This window comes from Oryza glaberrima, chromosome 1 (genome assembly GCF_000147395.1).
Source record: "Oryza glaberrima chromosome 1, OglaRS2, whole genome shotgun sequence".
NCBI lineage: Eukaryota > Viridiplantae > Streptophyta > Magnoliopsida > Poales > Poaceae > Oryza > Oryza glaberrima.
In genome coordinates this window covers 37303011-37315336 of record NC_068326.1, presented here as the reverse complement: position 1 = coordinate 37315336, position 12326 = coordinate 37303011, and the positions used below count along the sequence as shown (strand labels likewise).

General features: G+C 37.9%; 1 protein-coding gene and 1 non-coding gene across 2 annotated transcripts; both read right to left on the bottom strand.

The window, feature by feature from the left end:
- Positions 1-4210: 4210 nt before the first annotated feature.
- On the bottom strand, positions 4211-4282 carry TRNAK-UUU (transfer RNA lysine (anticodon UUU)). Its single transcript has one exon. It is a non-coding gene; the product is annotated as a tRNA-Lys (tRNA).
- Positions 4283-4435: 153 nt separating this feature from the next.
- Positions 4436-8269, bottom strand: LOC127765872 (uncharacterized). The gene is made up of 6 exons (XM_052290841.1): positions 8019-8269; positions 6365-6623; positions 5507-5543; positions 5252-5357; positions 5014-5124; positions 4436-4875 (listed from the first exon to the last, which is right to left on the bottom strand). Exons 1-6 carry the CDS (start codon positions 8112-8114, stop codon positions 4741-4743), a joined length of 744 nt encoding a protein of 247 aa, XP_052146801.1. The 5' UTR covers positions 8115-8269; the 3' UTR covers positions 4436-4740.
- Between the last annotated feature and the right edge of the window lie 4057 nt (positions 8270-12326).

Sequence of the window (12326 nt, the reverse complement as noted above, 5' to 3'; positions counted from 1 at the left end):
GAAAATCATAATCCTAACTTCCTAGCGAACTCAGCCTTATCCTTCCTTTTGAATCCCCAGCAAACACACTTTGGCCCATTCTTTTCTATTAAGATATAGATTTTTCCTCGATTTTAATTACCTGTGTGTTCCGTACGAAATTTTTCTATGTAGAAATTACTTTAAAATATAAAAAAATCATTTTTCATGTTTATAATAACTAAAACTTAATTAATCATACGCCAATGTTTTTCTTGCTTTACGTGCTGACCTCATAAACAAATACCACTGTTGTCTCTAGCCTTGCTCTTTAGCAAACTTGAATGCGAGCGTCTCTAGCCTTGCTCATTAGCAAACTTGAATGCGAGGGTGAGAAGACAAGTGTACCTAACACCAGTATCGTAGAAAATGGTCATCCTCCATCTCAAAATAAGTTAAATCCTATACGGCAAGCATATGTCGCATTACGCTAATATGGTCTTCATTACTTAGTCACGAACACATGAATCCTATCATTAGCAGTTTATTAGTCGTTTGAAGGATGGTCGCCTAGCACTTGTGGAAAGAAAGGAATAACCTATCTTTGGCCCGTGTTCTATCACGGGTGCCGACAGTGGTGGAGCAGATTGTGCAAGAAGGGCGGCAATGGGTTGAGGCGAGGCTGTTAGTCACATAGCTTAGTTTACTTAGTTTCGTTTCTCTCACCTTCCTCACACGAGTCACATTAAGTTTAGCATGCTCTTCAATGTCATATTGTACCCTCCTATCCCCTCTAACCGTCTAGGTGTGTTACTGATATATGCTACTTTTCTTCTAATATATTGGTATGCAAGATATATGTGCGTTCGAAAAAAATGGATGTTTCCATCTACCTTGCCGTATAATCGGTGTGATGACAAAGGCCCAGCCACAAAAGACCCAATCCACTGTGAACAGAACCTATCACTATTTTCATGCAAACTACGCATTATATGATGGTGTGGTTGTTCTTATTTAAGCATAGTAGGAACGTATTCAATATATGTAGCTGTATACATTTACCTAAAAAAACTACTATGCACATATATTTACGAAATGTGAAATTTCCACCAAATTCCGATTAACTATGTAGTACATACAGTCACAGAATGTTATATTTCCACCAAACTACCATCAACTACGTACATATATTTGGCTTTTTGCATGTCCTTGACCTAGAACTAGACAATTGTTGATACCTCCCAGCAATTAGAAAGGTTGTAGTATAATATTACGATGATTTTCTTTTAGAATTAGACCATGCCTTAGTGTGTACACACCAACTAACAAATATCAGCGAAAATTATAGAAAAATATGGTTAAAATACATTTTGAAGGTATTAGTTAGTTAGTATGTGCACCTGAATGCTCGTATGTATCACTTAACCCCTAAACCTTTTTTTTTTTGCTCATTTTACCTTGAACTATTAAAAATAATTCGCTTTACTAGCATTAGCATTTCTATTCTTTGTTTGTCTATATACTAGTCGTATTTCAAACTAAAATTTTATAGAGTTATAGATGGCACCACTATAAAAGTTCTAACATATTTAAAAGAATCATAACTATTTACTTAAAATTTAAAACATCTATGCTTAAATTCATCTGAGTGTTTCCAACCTATATAAACAACCATAATTTCAAGAAACATTAAGACATAAGTGATAATAGTAAGGTGAATCGTTTTTAATAGTTTACGGTGTAAAATAAACCGAGAAATTACACTAAGCATTCCATTGAAAAAGTTGGGGCGTAAAATGATATTTTTCATTTGTTTAGGAACATAGGTTTTATTAAAGGAAGCAAAACGTAAATATGTGATAACCGTTCCTTTCAAAAAGTCGGGGGCGTAAAATGGAATTTGTTTTTTTCTTCAGGAGAAATGGGTTTCATTAAAGGCAAGCAAAAGTTAAACCTCCGTCCTAAATAGATTTGAATCATAGGGATGAGCCTAACCACATGCGTTCTGAAATTTAGATTCAAATCATGTTCTGAATTTTTAGATTTGAAAGATTCTGTTAACAACCAAATTTGATAATCTGAGTATCGGAGATGAAGATAGGATCGGAGTGGAATTCAAGATGGAATCGTTCCGGAAACAGAGCAAGGATCGACTAAAGTCCGAATCGGCTGCGACCAGGATCGGCAGAGTCCGAGTTGGACAAGGTCAGCCGATTGAGCCGAATCCGACAATATGACATGACATACATTGTCGGATTGGGTTGATGTGCTTCATGAGGATTGCCACGTATGGATAGAGTCCTGAGAAGGCAATTGTATCTATTAATTAAGATATTTTATGTAATTTCCTTATAGATATGTTTGGGTAAGAGTCTACCACAAAGACTTGTAGCATCTTAGAGTTTGTTAGAGATAAGAGTCGTGTCCGACATGGACATATTTTTTAAACTCGGGTATAAATAGACCCTGAGCCCCATGTAATTAATAGAACACACGTTCAATACAATCTCGGCGCATCGCCACCCTTTACTTTCGTTTTGTTTCGACGAGTTCTTACTTTCGAGTTGAGCTGCATCGGTTTCGATCTTCAACTAGAGGTAAAACTTGTTATGGCGGCTTGCATTCTCGGGATTAGTGCTTCCATCTTTATGATACTCTAGTCTTGTTCATGTAATTCGTCGAGATATCACATATCTTATATAATCTTTGACAATATCGCTATCTAACCTTCAATTGGCTAACGTCTGTTGCTAGAAGGCAGCCGATTAGGTTAAATACTGACGTTGACTTAGATTATATATGATATCTACCACTCTATGAAACATCCAACGGCTTAATTGTCTAGATATTGTCCTTCTTTTCATACTTATAGTTGCATCAGTTGAGTTTGATCTTATAAGTCGTGATTAGAATCTCTATCTCTAGCCTGCTTTTAGTTGCCGATTAGGGTAGCATCGGGGTTTCAGCCGATCTTACCTGATTTAACTACTTCATACCCTATATGCCTGATTGACATGTTAAATCTGCCCTTTATGTTAAGATCTTGCTGCATTTAAGTATATTAGGCTTTTGTTTGGTATATTTTACTTGCTTTGATATCTTAATATATAGTGGTATCGGAGTATTAGCCGATACATACTAGATCTATCTGATCAGCTATGCTATGAACATATATAGTTTTGTTGTTAATATATATTTCGATCCAAGTGATTTATACTGTCTCGGCATGGTGACCGATCTATCCCAATCGCTTGATTTAAGTATATATCGACATAAGGATTATATATTGTTAATATCTATAGCCGATCGAGTAGATTTAGTTCTTTCTTATTTATTCATGATCGCCGATTGATCTACATATGATATCGGCTCAAAGATAAATGATATGTCATCGGCAACTAGCCGATCGGCTATCGTTTATGGATTTAACCGCGGTTTTTTTATCTTTATTTCTCGTTGATTGCAGGATCAAATCAACTTGTACGCTCACGAACCGGAAGGTAAGCTTTTTGGACCTACACTGGAGTTAAGCAGATCTCTTATGCCTCGTGTTTTTACATCAACAGATTCAAATTCTAGAGATGAATCTAAACACATGTGTTCTAAATTTTAGATTCAAATCCTTTTTTGAACTTTTAGATTTGGAAGATTCAAATTCTAGAGATGATCTAAATTGTTGTGTTCTGAATTTTAGCGAGGCGCCTACAAATCGCGCGCCCATTTTTGCCTTTTTTTTAAAAAAAATCGGGCGTTGTTTCACCAAGTAGATCAGAAATGTTTCACTAAGTAGATAGAAAATGTTTCAATCATTTAAAAAGCTGAAACACAACCAAATCATCTCATAAAATATTTTGCTACAACTTATGAAACAACGATTTTTCAAATGTTTCACCATATATTAATACAATGTTTCAGCAAATAGCGACATGATGTTACAATTCACTGCAACATTTGATCTATAATATATAAGTGATTTGTTGCAATGGAAGAATTTTTGGAATTTTAGATTCAAATCCAGTTTTGAATATTTAGATTTAAGTTTTTTTTACGAGGGGAGGGAGTATGTGAGAACTAAAAGGGAAATCCTGTTTTGAATATTTAGATTTGAGTTTTTTTTTTTTTTACGTGGGGTGGGAGTACGTGAGAACTAAAAGGGAGGGGAGGGAGCACGTGAGAGAAAAAAAAAACGCCGTCCGTGGGAGTACGTGAGAACTAGAAGGGAGGGGAGGGAGCACATGAGAGAAAAAAAAAACGCCGTCCGTGGGGATCGAACCCACGACCACGTGGTTAAAAGCCACGCGCTCTACCACTGAGCTAGGACGGCCGTCGATGTTGATTAGTTTTTAATATTTAAAAAGTTTAAAATTCGAGCTTACAACAATTCATTGCAAGTTCAGTTGTTATTTGCGAAGGAGTACTTGTTAGCGATCGAGAGATGTTAGATTAAACAAATAGCATTAGAAGGAATGGTGCATACTTTATTATAAATTTATACTTCTTAGCCACGTGGCTCCCTTTTTCATATTTTTTCGATATGGAGTATTGGAGTCTTTACTTGTCATAGTGACAGGAGTACATGTAATTACTGATCAGAAGCTTTTGTTACTGAGATAAATGACGATGGCAATGCTACAAACAGTGAGACCAGCTGTGATATCAGAGCTGCATTTTTCACAATTACACATATCTTTTGTTCATCCCATCGATCCATGTATAGTATACGTGTGTGTATAATCTTGTGCTTGATTCTCGGTATAACTGCGTGCTAATTGAGCCTCGCTACTAATCAAGGTTAATTCGCGCGTTGTTCTTGAGGGAAACCGGTGCCAGCTTCCCGCCCAACGTATCCGGGATCTGGCTATCGTCGATCTCCTGGTGCAGCACCTCTTGCAAGCTCTTGTCGTCCACGAACACGAACTGCATTTTTTTTTTCAGACAGCAAATTGAACCAAAATTAATCAAGGAGAGAATTGTAAGAACGAAATTAAAACGTAGTGCTAATGTGCGAGAGCTTGTTTGGCACTTGATTTCAAGTTCTTTGATCGATTTCATTACCTTGTCCCTGGTGACATTGTCGATGAAAGGGTAGATCATCTTCCAGGCCTTCATGAACATGTAGGGTACATGGATCATCAGGGCCTTGCCGAGCCTCTCCGGGTAGTAATTCTGCGAGGGGGAATTAATCAAACGCAACGAAAAATATGTAACTAATCATCATCAATCTGTAAGAATGCTTGTTTGTTCAGTAATGTTTAATTAGCTGAATTAACTGAAGAATGATCTTTCATATTACCTGCATGATCTCTATGGCCGCGATGTAAGCTCTGATGTCGCAGTTGGAGTAACCCCAGCCCTTGAGATCCACGATGCAGACGAACTTCTCCTGGCCTCTGGGGATCCTGCAAATTAAATTTACCCATATGCATCATCAGCGTTCAGTAACTACTCTTAATGTCAGTCTTGTGCATTAGCTGTTCTTCATCAGTAATTAATTCAAGCAGTAAATCAACAAAACTCGATCGATCAGAGCATTTTCCATTGTGATTACCTTGCACAGATGCTGTCAAGTAAGTAGACACAATAACCTGCGGTGCAGAAGACGAAATAGTTAAGATGGATGCATACTCGATAAGTCAGGCTATGTGTACATAAGATTAATACTCCATCCGTTTCGAAATGTTTGACGCCGTTGACTTTTTTAAACATGTTTGACCGTTCGTTTTATTAAAAAAATAAGTAATTATTAATTCTTTTCCTATTATTTGATTTATTGTTAAATATATTTTTATGTAAGTATATAATTTTACATATTTCATAAAAGTTTTTAAATAAGACGAACGGTCAAACATATGCTAAAAAGTCAACGGTGTCAAACATTTCGAAACGGAGGGAGTACTATATTTCTAAAATATAAGTATTTTTTTTCATGTTTTCCAATGACGGAGACAAGGAGGTGGCCAGTGGCATGCCCCCTCCAATAACTTTTTTCACACATAACCACCTAATTAATTAAATAATTAATCTAAGTAATGTGTATTAGGCCTCCTCCAAGACTCTTATGACCTCCCACGTATAACTACTGGTTCTGTCCCTTATTATCTTCATTTCAGAATAAGTTAATTTAATTTAGTATAGCATATGATATATCTTAATGTTATCCAAATATGTAGTATTTGGTTATATCACATCACATGCTAAATTAACTTATTATGAGATGAAGGTAGTATATTTTAGAAATGAGGAATTAGTATATAAGCTCTATAGCTAGTAGAGATGGGCGAGGATTCTCTACCATAATATCAATCACTATTATTACAGTCACCGGTATATGGGTCCCAACCTTCTATTCCCCCACACGATGGTAGTGTTATTATGGTAGGAGAATATGAATCCCTCAGAGACGTACTCTTGAACTTAGGCATGTCGCGTTTGGCGGAGAAGTGCTTGGCGGGGAAGGCGAGGAGGATGGGGCGGCCGGTCCGATCGGCGCCGCCCATGTAGACCTTGTCGTCGTCGAGGTCGCTTTGCACCTTCTCCTCCGGCACCGAGCCGCCGGGCACCGCCTCCCTCCTCCACCGGAGCGCCTTGAGCAGCATCGCCGACGCCTTCTCCACGTTGTGGTCTCGCGCCCGCAGGAACCTCCTCAGCGTCAGGTTGTCCACTTCCTGCATGCGCAAAGAATCAGGAACGCTTCAGTTCTGCAGCATCGTGTATTCACAAATCATGTCCGATCGATCGTCGAACAATGTTGTTAGTTACTACTTCCCCCGTCCCATAGAAAATTCATTCATATCATCCCAAAATAGATTTAGTGGAGATAAAGAATGACTAAAATGCCCTTAATCATTAGAAAAGACAGTAAGAATGGTATGTAGGTAAATGATATTAAAGAGATAAAATTTCTCATTTTACTTGCTATGGTACGTAGGATGGTAGAATTTGGTTTCTGTAGGACAAAATTTAAACACTACAAGTTGATTTTTTTTTTGGGACGAAGGAGTGCATACTTTCATAGTATTAGTAGCACGTTTATTATTTGGCATGCTCTTTTTTCTGTTTTGAGAAATGAAATAATGAATGAATTCGACGCATTTTCAGTGGTGAATTTTCAAGGAAAAAAAACTTTCTGTATATAATATTCTTAAAAGAATGTTTTGAATACTCCATCCGTCTTATAAAAAACTAATATAGGATCCAGTATTAAATTGGTTTTTATAAGACAAATAAAATATATTTTTATCTTTATAATAATGTTTGTAATCTATTCCGCTATTCTGGCCAGACGATTATGGAGAGAATATAATTGCCCCTGAAACGTAGGTCCAGCTCCATGTAATGGCTGGCGTGTGCGTCCACGGGAGCATATTCCATTAGCCTTCAAAATTACTCCTTAAGCATCATTCTTCTTCACGTGGTTCATTCAGCTGGCGACCCCATACACCCTGTACTTCCAGACTCGATCCGGTGATCTGTACGGTTGGCCAATGATCCACTAAGGCACTAATTACTCATCACATCGCTTAATTACTACTGGTACGATCTGTTGGATCAACTGCCAGCCAAATCTGATGTAGTAATACTCTAATTAATTCGATATTTCTCTACAAATAGCGACAGCCTGATTGGTTGCCCTGCTTTCCCGTCATGGCTTTGCTAATCCGACACTCATTCTTTCTGTTGCTGAGGAGTGGAAGCTAGAAAAAAGCGTGTGATTCGAGAGAACTAAATGCTCGTCCATAGAAAAGATTCGCACGCAAAAATTCTCTTTGGTTTCGCACAAATTAAGCATGACTGTTCGTTTCGTCAATCCAACACAATTATATGGCTGGACAGTCAAAACAGCTTGGTTTATTCAGCTCTGCTGCGTAATCAAAACACACTGAGTTCGTCTAAACAATAATTGTCTGGAACAGAGAACAGGAAGAACAGTAAGCAGAACAAAACCGAGAATGACGAAGCAGGAAGAAAGAACGAAAGAATGAGTAAATTCAATTCGTTCATGCAGTTGCGGATGGAGTAAGTTTTGGTTGGAATTGGATGAGATGCATCTCGTCGCGTACCTTGGCATGGGGGTCCTGGGCTTCCACCGTGGCCCTGAGCTCGGCGACCTTGAGCCACTCCCCTTCCCCGGCATCGCCTCCTCTGTTGCCCGCCATGGCAGAGGAGAAGATCCAAGAGGAGGAAGACGATGATGATTAGAGCGAGAGAGATGAAGTCCGTATGGTCTAAGGAGGAGAGTAGGTGGTCGTAATAGTTCCAATACAGAGGTGTAGGAAGTCAGGGAAGCTCCCCAGAAAGTAAGCGGCGTGGGGAGACTATTGGATCCATTCGCAGCATGCATATACGGTCGTGGTTTGAGTTTGACATCGGATTAATAAACGAACTTGACAAACAATAATAGTACTTTTATTGTTCAAAATATACCTAGCTATAGTAAGAATCTGGACATACTTAGTGTTATAATTTAGACGGAGCGAAAGCACTTGACGAGGCCTCAACGACAGCGGAAACTCCTCCTTGTTTTTGGCCATGTCTATACTTTGTAGCTATATTTTAGGTTAGAAGAAATAATTTGTACTCCCTCTATTATAAAGTATAAAAACTTAAAATCGGATAAGACACGTACCCTAATATTATGAATTTAAACAGGTTGTTCAGATTAGTAGCATTATGATGTGTCTCATCATCCTATGTTCTTATACATATTTTTTTTTGAACGAATGTTCTTATACATATGTTAGGTAACTATTATCTAAAAAAATATGTTAGGTAACTAGTGGTTTACGCAATATAGTAGAAGACATTTTCTAGAAAACATATTTACAGTGAAGTATAGGACCTATTTTGCACAACTTAAATTTCTAAAGCTGAAATCTAACCAAATAGTTCCAACTTTTTTTAAAAAAAAATTTAGACAGCTTCACAACTCTACTTCTAATCCAACTTTTAGAATTGAATTTAGGACTTGAAAATCTATACTTTGTTGTAATAACGATCGTTATCAGATCTGTTACACATAGTAGTGTTTGAATGTAACAAAGATAAAGATAAAATATTAAGTATTTTACGTAAAACGAGATAGTAATAACATATGATAAATTGAATTTTAATTATTACAAACTTAAGAAAATGGATTAATCTCATATAGAAAGTTTTCGCACGAAACGCATCGTTTAGCGGTTTAAAAACATACTCCCTCTGTCCCATAATATAAGAGATTTTAAGTTTTTGCTTTCACTATTTGACTACTCGTCTTATTCAAAAAATTTGTACAAATATAAAAAACAAAAAGTTGTGCTTAAAGTACTTTGGATAATAAAGTTAGCCAAAAATAATAATAATAATTTCAAAAAATTTTAAATAAGACGAGTAATCAAACAGTATAAAAAAAAATCAAAATCCCGTTTGTAATAATTAAAATTCAATTTATCATATAGGGCAATATTCTCATCTACTTTTATCGAATAGGGCAATATTCTCATCTACTTTTCATCTCGTTTGTTCTCTTGCGATATTTTTTCCATGGCCCATCACTATTCACTACTGCTCTCGCTGTCTCTGAATGCATCCATCCACCCACTGCGAGTCCGGAACTTGCAGGCCGCGTGGACTATAATATGTTTTTTATTTACTTTTTTCTCTCCGAAGATCGTGGGATTAAGATATGGTGCAGGTGAGCCCACGTGACGTGTCGAACACTGATTCGCTCACGCCGGTTTGACTCTCCAGGCTCCGGTCTGCTGCTGCTGCTGGTGATGGTTTTATTTTTTTTTCTTCACACGATATGCAAAGTCCTCCCATGCATGTTTACCGTTGAACAATCATCAATTTGAAACAGAAACAGAGAGAAGAAATAGAGACAACAATTAATTGTAAAAATAGGCACGATTGGCTGCGTTTTCTACATGGACCATCGTTCATAAGCGTCGCCATCGCTAGCATTTCAATTCAAGCTCGACCCTCTTTACGATTCTAATTGCAAACTCGTTAGTAACTCAGAGTCTTTAGGTTCTTCTCGTCCACTACTTATTAACAAATCAACAATGAATAAATTTTAAATTTTATTGAGAGTTGATGTTGCTTTTTACATTATAGTCTACTTTTAATTAGTGTGGACTTTTAAAGCGCTAATAACACGTATATTAAAGTTTTATATATAAATTATCTTTTGCTTCTTTATTATGTTTATGGCTTTTCAATCATAGCTCGTGTTAGTGATTGCCTCTAGGTACATATCTAGCCTTGAGCTTAATCGATATCGTGAGGCAAAGGGGTTCGTACAAGTATACACTAGAGGTTCAGCCGATATGATCTTTATGTATGTCTGGTGAGTCAATATGTTCTGCTAGGGGCCATTGTTGACGCGTGGACCGAAAAGGAGTTTTTGGGTTACAGCCGAGTATATATGAAACTACAAGGGTCACACGTTTAATGGGCCGGAATAAGGAGATTGGATGGAGATCTAATATGAGCTTAATTCGGATAGGGATCCGAATAGGAGTCCTACAGGCTTTGGAGGCCCGAGTGATGGATCTTATATATTCGTGAGGGGTGTGACAGGCGGAGGCATTGCATCACGTGAGAAACCCTAGCCGTCACTTCCCTCCCCGAGCAAAACCCTAGCCGCACGCAGGTGCTAGCACATCTGCGCGTGGCGTTCCGTCCCTGTACATGTGGATACTGGTAGAGGCGCCGCTGGTTTGCGGTGTTGATCGGCGTGGGAGTACGGCGAGGAGAACGCACGAGGAGGAGAAGGTCAAGCCGGTGCGATCGACTACTTCCTCTACATCGACGCGCGCTACTTCGCGAGAGTTCCTTCGACTTCTCAGCGTCTTCTTTCGCTACGCAGCGCGTCGAGTGGTAACGATCTATGATATAATATTTGCATGGTTCATGGTTTACGCGATAGAAATTTTTGATTTATGCTATCGTAGCCTACGCGTATCCCAACAGCTCGAACAATCACTGAATGTGTTCAGAACATATGTTAGGCTGTGATCGGCTCCTTGGGTTGGGAACTAATAGAGCAACTCATTAGTGCATGATTAATTAAGTATTAACTTCTTTGTAAAAAATATTAATATAATTTTTAAAGCAACTTTTGTATATAATTTTTTAAAAAAAACATACCATTTAGTAGTTTGAAAGTGTGCGCCTAACAAACGAAGAGAGTTGAAAAAGTGAATGAGACATATCCTAATACGTGTGATCTGGACAATTCTTTATATTATAGCAGTATCCTATCCAACCGAAATTCTTATATGCCGCAGCTGACTGCAATATAGCACAAACGAACAAGCCTATTTATCATGGCGGTGCCGGCATCTGCGTGGGTGACCGTGACGTTTGTTTTGGTGTCTCTCAATCAATTCGTCATCGATCTACCAACATCAGTATGATGGCATCTAGGCGTCGCCAACGGCCCATCGCTGTGGGCTTTATTGGGCTGACTTGGAGGAGCATGCGCATGCCAAGGCCAAGGCCAAGGCCAAGGCCCGCGCTGTCTCTCGTATGAATAGTAACCCGGCCCACCACCCATCGAATCAAAGGCCTCGTAGGCATCCTAGATGGACCGTAATTTGGGCCTTTCTCAACCAGACCGCAAGCAGTTAGGGCCTCGAAACGAGCCTTTTACCGGACATACCTTGAAAGAAAAAGAAAAAAGAAAAAATAGGAGCAGTTAGAAACGGAAATACTACATCCTACCTCCATTCTAAATAAAATTACTTTTAGGTTAGTCACATAAATCATAGTAAAAAGTAGTTATATTTTGAAACTGAGTTAGTGGTTCATAGCCACAGCACATCCAATTGCATCACTAAAGCAGTAAGTACCAAATAATGTCAACATAGTTCAGACAATAATATTTTGCATCCTTCTTAATATATACAGATATTAAGAAATTAAGTAAAATTAAATGAAAGAATATTTGATTGGTTGATAAGAAAAAAGTAGATGGAGATTTTTAGTGGTGGAAAGTTGTGATCGTTCGAAAATGGAATATAGGTAAATAAGTTGTTATATTTTGAGATAAGCCTAATTGTTATAAAGTTATTATATTTGTGGACGGAGAAAGTATTATTGGAAACAAATCCTATTGCTAAGCCAGAGACTGCTTGGAAATAAAATGAAAGGTGACGCAAATGCAAAAAGGAGCAGAAGCCGTGTTGACATCCGTAGCAAAACACTGCCAGCGTAGTGTACCCAAAGAGTGGGTTGCAGGTTCAAACTGCTTTTGCTTGCTTGCTTGATTGAGGCCCTGTTTAATTCCCAGAAAACTTTTTCCAAAAAATTCACATCGAATATTTGATACATATATAGAGCATTAAATATAGATAAAAAGAAAAACTAATTGCACAGTTTGCATG